Genomic DNA, 20,105 nt, shown 5'->3' with positions numbered 1-20,105 from the left:
AGCTTGTAACACTCCAAAGAGAAAGGAAAAATTGAAATAGCATCATATGACCCCTTTAAGAAAAAGAAAAAAGAAAAAAAAAGAGATTTACTTTCGATGTGTATCATGAAAAGCACTATACAAATAAATGTGAACTGAAAAAAAGTGAACAGTACATGGGTTTGGATAGACAAGAGGCTGAGTAAATAATGACTGAATTTTCATTTATAGACATACTATTCTTTTACTAAACGTTAACGGTAAGTCAAAGCAAAGTGAATTTTGAATATACAGAATGATTTCCAGCCAAGCTGTCCGAACATGGCTCATGAACTACAACCCCTCTGCATCTACCTAACAGGCTGCACCAAGACTTTCCCCTCTGCACAAGTTGAAAAAAAGTTAAGATTAATGTGTTATTTCTGAACAAGTCTCATGTGTCATTCATACAAATAGGTAATCATGCTCCAAACTTGCACCATTTGTTGACTAAATGCTGCTGTCAAGTCACTTTACCAAGTTTAACGCCATGGTAGCTACTACAACTTTTTTTAATGGGAAGAAACAGGCTAAAACCACCATACATTTTTCTAGTGTTTGTCCAGAACTCTATGTGGTAACACATTTGTGGAATATTCCTCCCAAAATATTCCGTTGCCAAAAAAAAAAAACAATGTGTGTGTTTTTTTTTTTTATTGTTTTTGTAGCAGATTCCATTTCATCGAAAGATAGAGACTGGCTCATCTTGGCTAGCCAGTGACAGAGACCTGTGCCGTTTGTCACTAATATGCAAGAAAAACAGCTAAATAATTGCAGTCTTGAGGGCAAACATATTTTTTAATAAAAATAATGCTGCAAAATTCTGTTTCGTGGCGGGTAATACATATTTATGGGCTCAATGCACCCCCATTGGCAGTTAATTGTGTTCCCTGTGCATAACCTCTAGGGGGCAGTGTCGACAATGAATGCAGAACAGATGCGCTAAAGGGCTGAGAGAGGCAAACCCATTTAACATTATTAGGACATGATCTCAACACAGATATTCACAAGGCAAAGACAGATAACTGCTGGCAAGAGACAGCAAGAGGGAGGACGAAAGAGAGGAGATGGGGAAAGAGGGAGATTAAGGGAAGGAGAGAGAGGGAGAGCCAATTCAATGAAGCCTGAGATGAATGTTAATTAATGGATTGCAGTATGATGACTCACTGGAAGCTATTTTTAGCATGACATCAAGGACTGGAGGTGTATGGGTTTGTATATACTTCTGTGTTTGGACTCCAAAATAACCTACATTGCTTTGGTTAGGTAAGATTCAGTTTGCTTGAGTGCCTGTGGGTCGGATTTATCACTAGTCAGCACTTTGTTCATGAATATTTTTTTCTCAACAGACAGACAAGAGCTCAAACCGCAGGGAAGTGGAAAGAAAAGGCAGATTTCTATTCAAGCTAGTCAACGTGGAAGTTTCCAAACAGAGCTGCAAGAAAACAGTAGGAAAAAAACAATGACTGTTTGCTAACAGGTTTCCCCAAACACTTTGTCCATTTCCCACTGGTCAGCTAAATGGGTAGCCCCGCCCCCAAAACCATGCCATTGGTTGAGCCAGTGTTGCTGTTGACAGGCTGAAAGAAATGTAATAAGAGTTCTCGACTTCTCAAAGAAATGAACCTACGAATGGTTTACTTATAGTTGTCTGCATATTAAACATGGAAAAGGTATTTTTAAAGGAAATACTTTTTTTTTTGGGAAAAACATTTATTAATATATATATATATACATATATTTACAGAAACATAAATGTGCACTCGTTTTCGTCACGTGATAAAGGTTCATTGACGACGATATTTAGTCATAATTTTCGTTGACGAAAGCAACACTAATAGTACCGCTGCTCTAACAAATTTATCAGTAAAATAGTTTAGCAACTTAAAAGCTACACAACATTTCTCACTAGTGAGGTAATAACAAAGCAGATGAACTTAAAATGTCACTATTAGGGACGCTTGCTGCAGAAATCTGTAGAGAGACGCACAAACTCAGGTAATTCATATACGCTTAATCTCTCTCTCTGTTTCTATCAACTGCATTAATCTGCATTAGTCTGCTATCAATGGCCCAAGCCTTCGCTACTAGCTCTAAAATGATGGTTTGGAATTAGCAACAGAGGACGTGGGATGAGATGCATAAGAAATCAGTCGTACACGCAAGAGCGTTTTAAGGACAAAAACTTGACGAATGTCTTGAAATACAGTACAACATCTGAACAATGTCTTGAGGTGTGGTAACTGTGGTGTAATCAGAATAATTGACTCCTTATATATACAGTATATCCTAAAGGGAGAGTTCACCCAGAAATAAAGATTTCAATGAAAAATGAAAGTTCCAAATCTGTATGAATTTCTGTATGATACTTTGAAATCCAATTGTATGGACAAAAAATCACTTCAAAGACATTTTCAGTGTTGCTTTGGACCCCATTGACAATCATTCTATGGACAAATACAGTTAAAACATTCTTTAAAATATTTTTTTTTGTGTGTGTGTTCCACTGAAGAAAGAACATCATACAGGTATGGGATGTCATCATGAGAGTGAGTAAATGCTGACAGAAATGACACTTCTGGATGAACTATTCTTTTAAGTGGTGATGCAGGATCTTAGATTAAACTATTGCACTTCACCTGTATTCCTATTGAGGACCTTGGTGTTTTTAGGTACTCTTCTGCTTTAGACACCAGCACAGCTTTATCACAGGTCATAACTGAGCTATGGCTGTCTGTGGAGGGGTGTCTCTTTCCTGCCATTGCCATGGCAGCTGCTTCCATGGCGATAGTGACGGCCTTAGCGCTGTCCAAACTGTCAGTGGAGTTATAAAGCGCTCGACCCAAACTCAGACTCAACCCATCAGAACCCCAGATGCCTGTGGGACAAGCATAAAGAGAAGACAGTGTCATTTTAAGGACAAATAAGGATACATTGAGGTTGTGAATAATGCAATGTTCAGAATGAAAAAAATCTGTTATAGGTTAAGCTTAAATCGACAGCACTTGATTACCACAAAAATGTATTTTGACCTGTCCCTCCTTTTCTTTTAAAAATCGATTGCACGTTAACATGATTTTAATAAGAAAATTGCTCACTAGCCTTTGCTGTGTAAAGTTACATTCAAATTTATGAATGTACAACTTTGTTGCTATTATAACATAAAAGGATAAGAACCTAAAATGACAAACTACAACTTAGACAACACACAAGTTAAGAATTAAATGTAAGTGCTTTTATAAAATTATAAAGCATCATATTTCTTTTAAATCCTCCAAAATTTGCCCCACTTGCTTCCACTATAAAAGCCTCACTATAACCTTTTTGTTAAAAGAAAACCAGGGATAAGTGAAATAGTTGTTAATGGTGATCAATGTGACACCACAAATGTTGTCGACTTAACTTGTATTGAACCAGGGATGTTCTATCATTGTTTTCATAGTCAGAAGTATGGAAGACACATATTATAGTTTAAAGCAGTGTTGTTATTGTTAACTATTAAATTAATTATAATTAACTGTTAAAATTGTTTTTGTAATTGAAAAAGCTGAAATAAAATATAAATATTAGATGAAAACTTAAACCATGTCGCTTTGGCAGCTAACTGTTATGAATAAGTACTAAAATGAGTAAAACTAAAACTGAAATAAATTAAAGCTATGAAATATAAAAAAATAAAAATGACAAAAATACTATAACTAAAAACATGAAAAAAGTGAATTCAAAATATGAATAAGTACTATAATGGTTTAAATAATAAATATTACTAAAATATGTCACAGTACAGAAGGAGACCAGGGACGGAGAGGTAAAGTAAACAGAGCTTTATTGAACAGGTGCTGGGAGAGAGAGAGAGAGAGAGAGAGATATGGAGAGCAAACAGGTTAGAGCAACAGTCTATGGAATGGAAGGGATCGGGCTCACGTGATGACGGGTTCCTTTGTGGATCGGGCTGAAGAGGGTGGCACAGAGACAGGAAGGTATCAGAATGGAGTCCGGGTTCAGTGAGTCAGGTAAGGAGTAGCGTAATGAACTCAAGTCCAGACCAAGTGTGACTGCAGTGACTGAGTATTTGAGCTAGTGTTGATGAGGTGGTGACAGGTGCGGCTGATTAGTACTCCGGTGATTGTGAACGGGTGTGTGAGGTGATTGGGCCTGACGAGGCTGGACTATCCCTGACAGTCCACAGGGGTGTGACAAAATAACACTGGTTTACATACCCCTTCTGGCCAGCTGTCCCTCATGGTAGGCGTCCTGCGTGGACTCTGTGCTGCTCTGCGCTGTGATGGAGATGAGGGGTTTGGAGGTGGAACGAGGGGGCACGGGTGGAGGGGTCCTCTTATAGGTGGGTGTACTGGGTGTGTAGGTGACTGCTGTTAGATAGAGAGGGAGAGGTTTAGTGTCAAATATCTCCTGTACATCAACATGATGTTGCCAAATATTCCAAGACTGGAGAGGGACATGTAGTGGAAACACTTTGCTGCTGATTACTCGTTCAAAATGAACAAACATGTCAAAAATGAGCCTGCTGACAGCAAGTTTTATATACAAACTTTCTCTTCATTAATAAAGGAGAAACGCAGTGTGAAATAGTGCTCTGATGTTCTTGTAAACAGACTGTGAAGCCTGCCATGCATTCTGATGAGCAAAAGGTTATCCACAGATCTCTTCCTGCTTTAATCCACACAGCTGAACCGGGCAGATAAATGGATCTTTGATTTGGATGTGTCCTCTAATTTAGTGTACATTTTTCAAAAGTTTGAAGGTCACAATAATCAAAAGTGACAGAAAAGATGATCACTGTATGGGATCTATTATGACATACAGTGAACCAAATGAAAGGACTAACCTTGTTTGCAATGTAGTATAGTTATTTTTGAGTAACATGTTGAAGTACTGAGGTCTAAAAGTAAAAAGTAAAACCTGAAAAAAAATCTAAAAATCAAAGTCTAATTTCTTTCTAATAAGAAAGTTTGGAAAAAAGAAATGCTATGGCGTGAAAAAGAAAAAATGATTTCAGATTCTACACTATTTCTAGGTCACTAATGAAATAAGTAAATTTGTGACATTGATCATGTGACTCTTTAGATGCTCTTGGTTCAACTGAATCTTTGCATCATCTCAAATCATACTGGAGAACATCAAGTTTTACAAAAAAAATTATAAAGTTTATGTGTCTTGAGTGCTGCTGCCATTAAAGTAAAAGAGGGAAATCCAGGTACTAGGATATTTTGAAATTAATCAGTTTTCACTCCAATTGTCATAATGATGATAAATGCATAACAGAAGCATAAAAACTAGTGTTCTCAGACTTTAAGACCCCACTGTATGTCTTAAGTTAAACCCAGCTAAACCACATCAGCCAGCTTTAAAACCTCACAGAAAGGTCATGTGAACAACTGAATCAGAAAGACTGATGGAACGAAAGAGAGATAAGGAGAGATTAAAAGAGAAAGAAGGATCGTAACAAACAGAGAGAGAGAGAGAGAGAGAGACATATTGAAGAGCCAAGAACAATCGAGAGAGGAGGAGAAGGACTGAGCAGAGTGATTCAGCACTGGTACAAAAATAGATGTTATAGCCAAACAAATAATGCAACAGGGACTCATAACTCTCTCTGTGCTGCCTGTTTTATCAAATGAGCTGAGAGTGATGACACTGTGCTTTCATCTTTACGAAGAGAGAAGAAGTGAGGAAGGGGGAAAGAGTTTGTGAGAGTGCATCACAATGACTAAACAAGAGGACATACTAGTGCTTAAGGCTGCAAAAGAATAGTGTTAAAGTTTATCATGATGCTTTGTTTTATGTTGGCTGCACTCATTTAGCATTTATCCAATGTTCCAATCAGGCCAATAAAGTGCATAGTTAAGTACACAGTCTTGTACCATTGTCTTTTTGTCTGATTTTCAAATACTTCATTTTTTTCTTTAAATCAAAGTTTGCAACCTTGTAGTTGGTTGGTTTGGTTCATGGCTCATAACTTAAAGACTTTAGAAGACTTTAAATTTGAATGGGAAAAACTATTTCTGGAACCAACTAAGGCCGTTGAAAAATATTGCACTCTATTTTATCTTCATTCTAATCTTTGTCTTATATTTTTGTACGTTTTGTGCTTTGAAAAATATTGCACTCTATTTGATCTTCATTCTAATCTTTGTCTTACATTTTTGTAAGTTTTGTGGTTTGAAAATAAAAAAATAAACATTACAGTAAGTGGTTTAGATTAATTAATTGCAGAAGTTTAATAATAAGTGTTAGTTTACAATACTATAACCAGAATATTATGTTAAATCCAGTGCTGTGTTGCAGACACTAACAAAAAATGATGAGCAAGAGAAGAAAAGGGAAAAAAACATTGTATTGCTGAGGTTTCCATTGCATCTGTAAAGATCTGTGAGTGAGGAGAGAGGTGAAAGGGTCAAAGAAGTGTGAGAGAGGCTCTGTCAGCACATTTCAATACACTGTAGCCAGAAGAGACATTCTGCTAAGAGGTAGTGCTCAGAAATAAAACCAAATACCATGAAACATAGGCATTAATGACCAGTTATGAAGGAACATATGGCATTTGATTATTTTAATGCAGGTACTGGAGCATGAGTTAAAGCTATAATTTACCTGGTGGTTGTTGGGAAGGACGGTCCACACTGCCTGAAGAAGGGAGATGGAACTGAATTCCTATAAGCAAACATACGCATAAACTTTTTGAAGCCAGACCACATTCACTCACACACACACACACACACACACACACAAACACAAACATACAACCACACGTCATTCTGAGCTCAGTACACATACACTAAAGCAAAATTTTGCATCATGGGTTTGATTTCAAGTAGTCACAAGTTTACAGTTACAAAATAGAAATAAGTATAGAAACACCTGATGAAAAGTGATCATCCTTTTAAACAAACTAAAATCATAATTATTCCTCCACTGTGTATTTAAGAGACCACATACCACAGAAAAGAAGAAAAAAACACTAAAACAGTAAAAAAAGAAAAGTCACTTCAACCTGAACTAAATCACTGACTTTGAAATTCAAAAAGCTAATGCCAAAACTGCATGCTGCAATCTCTTGAAAACTACACATCAGTTCCGTGCTGCTTCGCAGAACCTTCTGATCACATTGCGCTTCTGTGTAATGTCACACTTGATTATTTGCAAAGACATCTCAAGTGTTACTGCTTGAGGCAATTTGCTCAGCTATAAATTTTATCTACCTGTAGGGGCCAACAACAGGAAATTAATATTATTATAGGAAATTATTATAGCAGATCAAGAAGTATAATGCAGCTTTCCAGTACAGAGAAAACAAAAGGAGGCGTACTTGTGTGTGTGAAGAGAAATGAGAAGAGAGAGGCACTGTAGCTTAGAACAAAGTGTTTACAAACACTCCTAGTTCAGAGACCACCATGCAACGGTCTACAATAGTTGAAGTTCTGATGTAAAACAACTTCTTTTATTTAATTAAATTAATAACATTCACTTAAGTTACAGATCATCATGGTTGCAGACATTTAAGATGATCTCAGAAAAATCAACAATCAGCTGACAGAAGTGAAGATACACAGAGATAAAGAGGCTTATTTTCACATGATTTTTCAGGCTTCAGATCTCTGTGGCTACTATTTGAAATCTTACAGTCAAAGTGCTTCCATTCTGAAATTTTGAGACCATTAAGAAAAAAGAAAAGAAAATCACAGTGGCACAACAATATTGAGGCTGGGTGGTTAAACGCCCACATTCATGAGCCAGACAAGGCACACAATGCACAAGCAGCCAATGGAAATGTACAGTACCAGGAAACCCCTCCGCCCAGAGAAACACTGCTTTTACTACACTTAAATGACCCATAAGGCTCTGTCAGGTATTTCCTGCTCACTGAAATGATTGGCAATGACTCAATATAGTGGGGATGGGACCAATGACAATCTTAATGTGTTTATTTATTTTGCTACAGTCAGTTTTGTCCTGCACTTTAAGCACCTGTGAGTCTGTTCTAGATATGCACGTAAAACCCACTTTTATTACTCAAGAAATAGCTCTCCAGCACAGCAGAGGGCAATGTGTGGACAATGCTGTAAAATAAGGCCTGAGAGCTCTGTTATGAATGAAGGAAGACCTGTTAGCAATGGCTAAATCCCAATACGCATGCCAGTCATATAATAAAGTACGTGATTAGAGACCCTCAAATCACATTAAGTGAAAACAGTATGTCAACAATGCATACTATTTCAAGTGAATGTTCAAAATATACATCAGTCTGTGCTTTTTAGGTCAATAATTTCCACAACCTTTGGAGTTACACGAGAATATCATGGTCGTTGGTTGTAATGGCTCTTTAATGCTGTAATAAGACCATTTTATGACTACACATACAGTAGTAGTGGCATGCAAACTGGGAATTAGCCAAGATTTCCATTCTAACACTAGATATTTACAGATTAAAGATAGGTTGCCAGGTTTCATTTCTAGGGAAACACATTTAAAGTCTTTAAAAGCTTTTAAAACTATCCAATGTTTGCACTGTTCTCAAAACTCACTGTTAAGTGTCTGTCAGTTGGCTGGCTGACTAACAAAAAAAGCAGAGAGCTCTGAAAGTCCAGGTTTTAAATAAATAAACAAGAACACATATCTAATTTTAATTTGATGCATTAGCTACAACCACTTGATAAAAAAATACATTCACTGCTAATAATAATGTAAACCTGCAATGTCAACTACATTAACTACTTAAGGAACTACTTTAGTTTTAGTATGACTCTGTCATACCAATTAGATGTAAACTGTTGATAATAATTAACATGTCATTAACGTATCTGGTTTCAACATTTTCTCTGATTGTCAGATACAAGGCTATGGCACTGCATTTCTCGATACATACCAAATCATAACTGTTAGAGATAGCCAGAGTGTTTTCTTTAGTACCCTGATATTCGCTAGTATATATGTACATAAAGTGGATAATAATACATACAGACTGCTGATTTTACATCAAATAACTTCAGTAACCCAACCGACACAAATGAACTGGCATCTCATTTTAAAGATGGGGAGCTCTCATAGCGGTTAATGAGAGTTGTGCGTGTTACATTAATTTTTGCAGGGAGAAAAAAAAAATCACAGTATACAATAGTCTATACATTTACAATAATATAGGGAATCACTGGGGAATATATTATATGTGGGCATTTAAGATTATATTAACAGTATCTTGCATGTCATTTATAATAGTAAGTGTGGATTTGCAAGATTAGTATGGATTTTTAAGTGTGCATGATCGATCTTGTTTAAAAGGTTACAGTTAACTGTACAAATAGTGGCCAGTCATCCCAATGTGCAAGTTTCCACAACCAGTTTTAATTCCTAAACCATTGCAATTTTGTGGCCAGAAGATCTATATCCCATGTTTAAACAAGCTTCAAAATGACCCACATGCTCAGTTTATGTCCATGTAACCCCAGCAGACTAACAGTGCTTCAAACCTCTATAACTAAATTCCTTAAATTTAAGTCATCTCAAGAAATATCCATTTAATATTAATATCTGACATATTTCCATATATGAATATACCCAGAAGAATATATTTTACATACATTTTCGTCCTATTTCCCAACAGATCTGAATAAGATTTTAGCAAAAAAGGAGAAAAAGAAACAGCAGTCACTTCACAGAGTATCATAACATAGCCATTGTGTCTTTGAAAATTTCACAGTACTAAATTTTCCTCCACTTTTTACAGTGAGACTTTGGCTCTGAAGACATTGAGTAAAATGGAATAAAGGATTCCATAATTCACACCAGAGAAACAACCATTACATTACATTCAGAGAAAAAAGGTTATCAAAATCCATAAAATGTATCCAAGCGATATTCAGTTGTTTCAGGTAGTCTTTGGCCCACTTCCAGTTCATAGTCTGACTTGTTCCATCTGAAAAAGGATTCTCCCTACCACCCACCCTCAGAGAGCATGACCAAGGTACAAATTTCTGGTTGATCCAAGACCAGTTCGTACAGAGATTTATTTTACAGTTTACTCTGTAGTTTCTAAAGTTCATTGCCGTTCATTGGATTTCTAAAATACATTTGAGTCTCTCTAAAGCCAGAGAGTGTCCCTAGAGAGGAGTGAAGTTCAAGGTGACTCACCAGTTTTGCAGTGTAAATAGGTGCTGAATGTCTGAAGTACACTAATGCAGTGCCATTGCTGTCATCAGACTGCTTTTAGCTACAACCTCTCTCATAACCTCATCCATGCCTCAAATGTAACAATCTCTTACCCCCTTTCCCACTCTCTACTTCTCATTCTCTCTTATATAATCACACACACACACCATGGAGAGACACAAACCTGTAAACATCTTGCTACATAACCTAACAGTCTTGTATTCTGCCTGTAAATATTACATATGATTATCTATTGCACACCCCGTGTAGCTTCATGCACTTTTCGGAGAGCTCAGAGTGACAGTGACATATAGGACATCTCTGAATTGTTTGAGTATTTCTTGTGGTAAATTTCCATACTGGCACTCCGTGACATCGGCTGCCGTCCGCGTGCTTTCCGCTGCCACCGAATCCACAGGAAATTCCTACCGGATGGTGAATGAGAAGGGCTGCTTATGGCTGCTGTTCCCTTTGGTGACCCATTATCACTTGTTTCACTCTTAGATACATCTAAAGCTGACTGGAGCTCCAACAGGGATAAATTGAAGGGGTGCACAGTCGCTGGGTCTATGATAGCAAGTCCAGGTGGGTTCAGCTCCTGTGACATTGGTTCATCTATGCTAGTAACTTCAGGATCGAAGGTATCTGACTCAACTGAGCACATAACGGCAGAGAAGAGAGTCTCAGACTCCAGGGGAGCTGAGTCCACAGTGTCTGGCTGGATTGGGAAATTTATAATGGGTGCAGAAGAATCTACATTCTGGCCATTATCTTCTTCAGAGTAGGACTCTGGGACGTCCATAGCACTACCTTCTTCTGCACAGCCCATGAATGTTTCCTTTTTTGACCACAAAACAAGAGCCTGAGTGTCTAGTTCGTGTGCAGCTGGCTTTTGACAAGTAGGAAAATTAGGTTCAGGACTTGCTGGGTTTGATATGTCAGATTCTGTTCGGGATTCAGGCTCAGGAGTGGCTGGTTGGAGATAAATGGTGTCCAATAGTTCTGGAAGGGGTGGTTCTTGTACTGTGGCTTCGTAAGAACACTCATAGACAGTTTCTGGGGTGGGAAGGTTCGGCAGGGCTAGATCTACAGCACATGGGCTTTGAAAGCCAGAAACATTGAGCTCAAGAGATTCTAAACTAGGCCATTTTAAGTCTTGAAGATTCATAGAATCTGGGGTCACTGGACTCAGGACAACGGAGTCCATTTCTAGTGATGTGAAGTCCATAGGTTCTTCGTCTGTATGACTCAGCAACAAGGGCTGCATGGATTCTAGAACCGACTGTTCCTGTGTAGTCATGCTACCATGGTACAGTGTATATGTACCAGGTTGTTCCGGAGATTCTTGAGAGGGACGATCAAGAGATTCTAGGGGTGGAGAGCCAGTATCATCTGGATCCAGTTTAGGCCACTGCAAACTGGCCAGGTTCACTAGTTCTACATTTGTGAAGTCTAAAACAACTGATTGCACATGCTCAGGAGTGGATGACTTCGTAAAGCAATACGGTTCCACCTCTGGCACTGGTTCTGGTGGATCTGGAGGAGTCATGGAGTCTGAATCTAGATCAGGCCAACAAAGCGACGCCACATCAATAGGATCTGGAGGGGTAAGATTTGCAAAAGTAGGATCGTCAATGTCTGCTAATTCCGAGTTGGGGTCAGTTTGAAAAAATGGTGAGGAGGCTGAGACCTGCAGGACATTTTTATCTGCGGGTTCTGAGGGAGACATGGATAAAACATTGGGATCAACCGGGGAGGGGCAGTTAACCGCTGCGTCTGCTGTGTTCTGTCGCACCAGGGTCTTGTTTCCTGCCTGCGTGCTGACAGACACCTGAGGAGCAGCTGTCTGGGTTTCCCTCACCCAGTTCGGTGACCAGGTGCTGTAATGTTGTGTAAAGGTGGAAAAGTTCCTGTTGAAAGCTCTGAGCTCTGTGCACAGATCCTTCCTGAGCTCGGCCAACTCTTTACGCATGGCTGACACATCCTCCCTCCACTGCTGGCTGATGGCCAGGGCCAGATCCGCTGTCTCCTGGACACTTGACTGAACAGGCCGTGGCCGGATGGACGCGTTCGTTTTCAGCGGGGGTAACGAGGGAGTCGTGGTAGGTGAGCTATCACTATAAAGAGTGCTGGATTCATCTCCTCTTCCACGTAGCCCCGCATTCCCACGGGCCATGGAGGTTAAGTCTGGCCCCTCGCTGGGTAAATTGTCCTCATTAAGCAAACCAGTGCCTTCCAGAACATCATTTCCCTCTGGAAGAAAAATATAAAAATGCGAGTGTATATAATGTGCCCAGTGGTGAGGCCAGCTGGGGATTTGTGCTGTTTGCAGGCTCCATTTAGAGTTCAACCACACATGTGTGAGCCAAAATAAGTTTTAGGCCAGATCAGAGTTAAATCTTTTTTGTGTGTAAATTATGTTATCACACAGGTCAGATGAAAACATTAACAATGCATTGAAGGAACATAGGGATTAATTATTTATAGGGAAGACGTTCAGAGAAGTATGTACACAATTTAAATCAAAGAGCTTTGTAAAATCGTACAAATTGTTTTGAGTTTTGCTCAGTATGCAACAAACGCAATCTTGGCTCCCTGTGCTTTAGGTGACGGGAGCTAGTTATTTTGAGTTATTGTGATCACACTAGCAAACAGATCCCATTTTGACTCACAGCTTTTTTTCTCTGTTATTACTCTGCCTTCTCACTCCATCCTTTATTTGCATATATTCATCTCTCAAAGCACAAAACAGAGAACTGAAGCCTGAGGACACCTGCAGGGTACAATAACAACGGCATCTCATAGAGCATTATCAGGTCCCTCTGACAGAGCAGGTCTGTGCTTTGTGCCTTGAAAGGAGGCAATTGTGAGCAAAAGCTTTTAGTCTCTTTTGTGTGTGTGTGTGTCTCAGCAAAGCAGGTATGAACCCTATTGAACATGAGCGGTCCACTTTGACCCATCACTGACCAGGTCTTTACTGGGGGAATCATTGTCTTCAACCAGTACCTCGACACACAAACAGCCAAATTCAAACAAAAAATTAGCTCATTACTTTAGCAATAGTTTAACACATGCAGTTATTATGATCAGTGATTCTTTGAAATATTCCTTGCCCAGTCACTGTTGCACAATATATGGGACTTACTATAATGGATTTAGTCATATCAAGCTCAAAATCAAGTGTTTTCAAAGAGACTCCCTTTGTGAGAAAGCCAATATTGCTCATCATTCTGCAAGCATATTTCAGTGAGAAGGCAGTGCAAAAACGCCAGAGCATATTTACTGTCTACCTTTTTCTGTCTAACTCAGATTTTTGGCCTTAATTTACACGTGTCCAGAGACTGGACTCTGATGCTCTTAATTACATTTATTTAAGTGGCCTGTTTCACCACTGACTCTTAAACAGTCTGAAAACTCAAAACGCTCAAGCATGGCTTCAGTTGCGGACCCTGTGGGAGAGAGAACTCAAAACTGATACGTTTAAAACCAGATTCACGCCCGAAAGAGAAAGTGAGAGAGAGAGAGAGAGAGAGAGATAGAGACTAGGAGATGTGCAAGAGTGAGAAACAGAAAGCCCACAGAGTGACAATCATCCGACTGAGAAACATTTTGGGATCGCAATACACACCACCTCGTGTCTCCATCATTGCTTTTCACCCCCTCCCTGTCTGTTAGCCAAGAGTCAACTGAGGCAGAAAATAGGACAAGGTAGAGATCCAAATTGAAAATCTTGAGAGACAAAACACACAGTGGAAGAATAAAAAGGTCATATCTTAATTTGGACACAATATTTTTTTTTTTAAATTGATTTTTCACTCATTTTCACCATTTTATTGTTTGCCACAAAATTTGGGGATTGAATTCAATAGGGTTCATATTCTTATGCTCTGAGGCACACCAGCACTTACCTGGGTTATCAAGCCGTACACAAATCAATCACTCGTCTGTAAGCAGTTCACATGCATGCAAGCATGCCATGCTACATGTAATACAATGCATTCATTCAAAAATAATCATCTTGATGAACAGCTTTGCCTCTGATCTGAATTTAATTTACAAATCCTTGACTCTTTAACGCTTTCAGAGGATTCAGCATTTACGCTCTCAACAATGAAGTCATGCAAATCTTAATCACTAAACTAAGCGTTCTGACATTTTGTTATTTAAATTGCATATTCATCATTTTAAAGTTCACAAAACTGACTCAGTTATGCACTAAAGCCTTTAAGATTAGAATCAGACTATGCATATCCTATGAGGATCTCGTAGTCTGAAATTAATATTTGCACCAAAAGAGAGTAAAAGTTGGCTTTTTACAAGGAAGTAAAATGTAATTAATTGCCAGTTGGCTATTAACTTCAATAGGATTTGCAAGTTAAACTGTAAATAGCCAAGAATTTTTTTTTTTTTACCACCTCCCAGCCAAGAGACATATTGAATAATTCAAACTTCCAGAAAACTGTTTCAAGGCCGGTAGGAAATATTTATTCACTAATTTATTTGGCATGGACAGCTGTGCTTAATTTAGGCTTGGAGGCAAACCTAAGTCAGTTTTAATGAAAACAGTAAGCAAGTTCTCTGGAATCCTTCTACAACTTCTACAGTACTTTGAGACAAACACAAGCCGAGACCAGAGACAGGTGTGCATGGTTATTCACAAAGAAAGCCCACTTACCTGTGGTGGACCTGACAGTGGAGGTGACAGTGGATGATGTCATGGAGGGGACGCAGTCATCGTCCTGTGAGAATCCGGCCTGGATGGCTCGTAGGTAACTGTGGCTGCGGGTTCTAAAGCAGCCCGGCAGGTCCAAAGCATCCATGGCCTGAGACTCTACCTCGCTGAACACGGATTCACATACCGACTCAAACTGGCCATTAACCTCGGTCTCGCTCACCTGCAGAACCAGAAAAACCAAGACAATATATCTCAGCATGTTTCTTCTAACCATCCTCCCTTCTTTTTTCCTCACTCTGCTTTCTTCTATTTTCTTGGGTTTATTTGCTGTTAGGCCTATATTTCTCCCTCGGTTCCAGTGTGCAGTCTAATCTTATCTACACAGGACTGTACGTGAGATAAAAATCGCGATATGGTCACGGCAGAATCTCTGCGGATCAAACACCAAGTCTTCCTGCACGAGTCTGAGGAAATGAAATGCTTTCATCGAATCCTTCCCATTCCTTAGCAATACCTTTTTAAATCGCTTCGAAAAATCTGAGATGAGCATCTCTGTGATAAAGCAATATCTGTCTAGTCAAGCTGAACTTGTCTGATAGGATTCTTATGACCCATCAGATTCCCATTTAGCAATCTCTAAAATCCGAGATAGCCATCGCGTTCCATTGAGAGGGAATTATCCTCTAATGACCACAGCAAGCCACTGATGACACTTAGAAAGCGAGAAGGGGTGTGTGTGCAAAATGGGGGTATGGAGAATGAAAACCATGTTGTAAGACTTCAAGCCAAATCAATAAAACCCTTATTACTTCACTTTAAGAGAGAGATTTAGATGTTAGAGGCTGATAAATCTGACAATTTAAAAACAGACAAACACAACAACAACATTGTATATAAATGGCAAAACGGGCCTTAAATCCTCAGTATGTGTTGTGGTTTTCGGCACTGTGATGGGTGTAATAAAACCCTGGATTACCTTGAGCTTTGTGAAGCCGGGCAGATGTGAATCTCACCTGGCTGACCTGGCTGACGCAGCTGGCCTGGCTCAGGGTGCTGACCGCTCTCATGTAGCTCTGGTTCCTGGAGCGGAACTTCGGCGAGTTGTAGTTGGGAGATGGTTCCAGTGAGATGCAGGGATGGATTTCCCTAGAGGTATGAAGATGGTAGCTTTGACTATGCAGTGAAACATGCAGTGAAGACAACAATGAAGGGAAGGAAAGGTAGTAAGAGAGAAGAAAGATATATATATTATCTATGTATCTATACATGGAAGTCAGTTTCTGACGCTGAATAAATTTTTTTTTAAAAAGGTAATTGCGACTATTTATCACAATTCTGACTTTTTTCACAATTGCGAGTTTACATCTCGTAATTCTGACTTTTTTCTCAGAATTGCGTGATACAAAATCGCAATTCTGACTTTTTTTGTCAATTTTTTTTTGTCAGTTGCAATTGTGTGTTATAAAGTCAGAATTGCGAGATATAAACTATATATCTCAGAATATTTCTATTATTTCTCAGAATTGTGATTTTATTTCTTAGAATTCTGAGTTCATCACGCAATTCCGACTTTATAACTCGCAATTGCAAGTTTATATTACGCAATTCTGAGAAAAAAGTCAGAATTTCTATCTATCTATCTATCTATCTATCTATCTATCTAAAACTGAACACTGGACACTGTAACATTTGTTAAATAATGTATTCATTTCCTTCACAGCCCTACTCTCTTTCTTTTTCTCCAGATTTATCAATGCAACCTAAAAATGGCATTTCGATTGGCTGTGCTGAAGCATCCAATCAATGCTGGAAAATGAAACACAATTCAAATTAGAGACTACTTAACGAGCCACTGTGCTTGTGCATTCAATACATCCTAGAAATACAACACAGGACTCCACAAAAAAGAAAGAGGGAGGAAGGAGGGAAAGTAACAGAGAAAGAAAAAGAATAATGCAATTTTACAAAAGTCATTCTTCAAAATTATCCTTGAAGAGCTATTCGAATCTGAAAATTGTAACAAGGGGAGTGACTAGGAGATTATGAGAAGATTAGATGTATTTTACTTTCTATTCATGAAACAAAGTCTAAATGTGCATGTCTGCTCATATTCACCTTAAATCTGCAGTGATATTGGTGAGGTATTTGACCATGTCCCGGCTTGACTTGTCCAAACGGTATGAGCTGTGAACAGATATGAGATCATTTTTTAGGATCAAAAGAATGATTGAAAGACTTTCATTTGTAAACGCATGAGTTAAATCACATCTGTAATGATGCTCTAAGCCAGTTCTACTAGATGTCATTTGAATTCATGTGTAAAGCCACAAATTACATTTTTACAGTTGTTCAAATACAAAATTATAAAACTTTAAGAGCAATATACACACTTATCAAGCAGTTTCACTTATCAAATGAAACTAAAAATAAACTAAATAAAAGACTGTCTCTACGCTCTTCTTCTTCTATATAAATAAATTCTCTATAAAATAAATGAATAATAAAGCATGTTACACAATGTATGCAACTGACGGTTGATCCAAAAAGGTGAATAATTTATATCTAATAATAATATCACATAATATAAATTTTACAAATTTGAAAATCTTTATACATTCAAAAAATATTCTCAATATTATTATGCATTTAACAACATCTTTAAATACAGGTGCATTAATTGCATTTACATTTAGTCATTTTGCAGACTCATATTCCCTCTAGGAATATAATCACACTTTCTCCCACTCTCTCTCAACACCAGCCTCTTGAGATCTGCAGAAATGTGCACACAAACACATTCCTGAACACTTAGTGTAGATTGTGGTGACATTTCTGCTGTGAGATTCTGCTGGGCAAGTAAGAAACAGACCACCCAAACACAGCTCAAAGAATTACCATTCAGCTATCGTTTCTATAGTTGCAGAAGAGCCAACAGACAAAAACCAAGACTCATTCTAATCTGAGATTTTAGGAAGAAAACATGATTGGTGTGTTTGCTGATGAAGTTGCAGAGCGTGACGAGACTCTTCAGGACGCAGGGACAGATTTGATGCTGCTGTTGGTGATTCTTGAGCTCTGAGCTCTAAAAATCAATACAGTCAATGTGTCTCCCTCGGTTTGCACGGTGTGCGTCCTTCTCTGCTGCTGCAGGGAAGATTTCTAAGGCTCTGCCTCATGCTGTAACTACAACACATTCTGAACCTGCAGAGGGCAGATGTTCAGCATGTGTAAGCTCATCACTGCAGGGAGCTTCATTAGAGCTGTATCATGTATTAAGTTATTTTGAATCTTTTCAAAATAGAGAAGGAAAACGTGGGGCTTTTTGGTGCATTAATTTGCCAACACAAAGAACACAAAGGGGGCAATTAAATGAACATTTCTCAATATTCCCAGCAGGTTGTTAAAAATCTAAGCACATTACAAATATACTGAGAGATCACAAAGAACTCTAAAGCAGTTATGAGTGGGTTGCACTCATGTCCTGGTGCCATTAAAATGTGTGGGTGGTCCACACTACTGCACTCTGCAGTGCTATACAGAACTGATGATCTTTAATAACCCTGATTGGTGATGAGCCCCTCTGAAGGTCAGCATATCTCTTCATTCTGTGCAGCTGCTTTTGGCTGTGTGTAGTCAGCACCCTCTTGCAGTCTTCCTACTGTATATTCTCAGACCATTTCCATCAGCGGGCCTGGGCCATGGCATGCAGAGATAAATGAGGCTGTCTTGAGTGATCAGCTTGCATGCACTCTAAAAGCTTACCATGCTTTGATATGTTGTCACTGCGTCACAACGCCCCCTGCCCTGCCAAGTCCGCACTGTTCCATCAGAATGTACTGCTGTTCTCTCCTTAGCAGAAAATTTAACATCGCTCTGTTCCAAAAGTAAGGCTACATTTTTACGACTGCATAACGCAGAATTTTAAAATGGCAAAGGTTTTTTCAAAAACATGTTGAAAATGGCTGTGCTGCTTAATATTTTTGTGGAAACCGTGATAGATTTATTTCCCTTTGTTTGATTTTTTTGTTAAGAATTTTAAAAGTCAGTGCCATTTCTGATTACTGTTTCTTTGCTGAATAAAAGCATGAATTTCTCTTTTATATATACACAGTGCTGCTTGAAAGTTTGTGAACCCTTTAGAATTTTCTATATTTCTTCATAAATATGACTCAAAACATAATTAGATTTTCACACAAATCCTGAAAGTAGACAAAGAGAATCCAATCAAACAAAGGAGACAAAAAATATATACTTTGTCATTTATTTATTGAGAAAAATGATCCGGTGTTAAATATTTGTGTGGCAAAAGTATATGAATCTTTGCTTTCAGTATGTGACCCCCTTTTGCAGCAATAACTGCAAGTAACGTTTCTTGTAACTGCTGATCAGTCCTGCACAATGGCTTGTAGGAATTTTAGCCCATTCCTCAGTACAGAACCACTTCAACTCTGTGATGTTGGTGGGTTTCCTCCTATGAACTGCTTGCTTCAGGTCCTTCCACAAAATTTCAATTGGATTAAGGTCCGGAATTAGACTCAGTCAATCCAAAACATTAGCTTTGTTCTTCTTTAACCATTCTTTGGTAGAACGACTTGTGTGCTTGGGGTCACTGTCTTGCTGCATGACCCACTTTCTCTTGAGATTCAGTCCTCGGACAGATGCCCTGACATTTTTCTTCAGAATTTGCTGGTATAATTCAGAATTCATTGTTCCATCAGTGATGGCAAGCCGTCCTGGACCAGATGCAGCAAAACAGGCCCAAACAATGATACTACCACCACCACGTTTCACAGATGGGATAAGGTTCTTATGCTGGAAATGCAGTGTTTTCTTTCTCCAAACATAACGCTGCTCATTTAAACCAAAATGTTCTATTTTGGTCTCATCCATCCACAAAACATTTCTCCAGTATTCCTCTGGCTTGTCCACATGATCTTTAGCAAACTGCAGATGAGCAGCAATGTTCTTTTTGGAGAGCAGTGGCTTTCTTCTTGCAACTCTGCCATGGACACCGTGGTTGTTCAGTGTACTCCTGATGATGGACTCATAAACATTAACATTAGCTAAGCCAATGTGAGAAAGGCCTTTAGTTGCTTAGAAGTTAGCCAGCAGTCCTTCTTCTTCTTCTTCTTCTTCTTATATCTTTCCAGCAATGTAGACGCAACTGGGCGTATTACTGCCCTCCACAGGTCAAAGTTTGAACTAAATTCTTATATACAGTCCTGTATTATGCAAGAACTGAAGA

At 38.6% G+C, this 20,105-nt stretch overlaps 1 protein-coding gene across 1 annotated transcript in view; it reads right to left on the bottom strand.

Moving 5' to 3' along the window:
- Positions 1-20,105, bottom strand: part of LOC107721130 (disks large-associated protein 2-like) — a 150,826-nt gene that overhangs the window by 7,845 nt on the left and 122,876 nt on the right. The window contains exons 5-10 of the mRNA XM_016529000.1: positions 16,976-17,044; positions 15,874-16,033; positions 14,861-15,080; positions 6,634-6,693; positions 4,239-4,391; positions 2,658-2,896 (exon numbers count right to left, since the gene is read on the bottom strand). Coding sequence (XP_016384486.1) covers positions 2,658-2,896; positions 4,239-4,391; positions 6,634-6,693; positions 14,861-15,080; positions 15,874-16,033; positions 16,976-17,044 — 901 coding nt within the window. The remainder of the gene's footprint in view (positions 1-2,657; positions 2,897-4,238; positions 4,392-6,633; positions 6,694-14,860; positions 15,081-15,873; positions 16,034-16,975; positions 17,045-20,105) is intronic.

This window comes from Sinocyclocheilus rhinocerous, unplaced genomic scaffold (assembly GCF_001515625.1).
Source record: "Sinocyclocheilus rhinocerous isolate Xijiao unplaced genomic scaffold, SAMN03320098_v1.1 scaffold432, whole genome shotgun sequence".
Taxonomy (NCBI): Eukaryota; Metazoa; Chordata; class Actinopteri; order Cypriniformes; family Cyprinidae; genus Sinocyclocheilus; species Sinocyclocheilus rhinocerous.
This window is presented reverse-complemented; position numbering and strand designations above follow the sequence as displayed.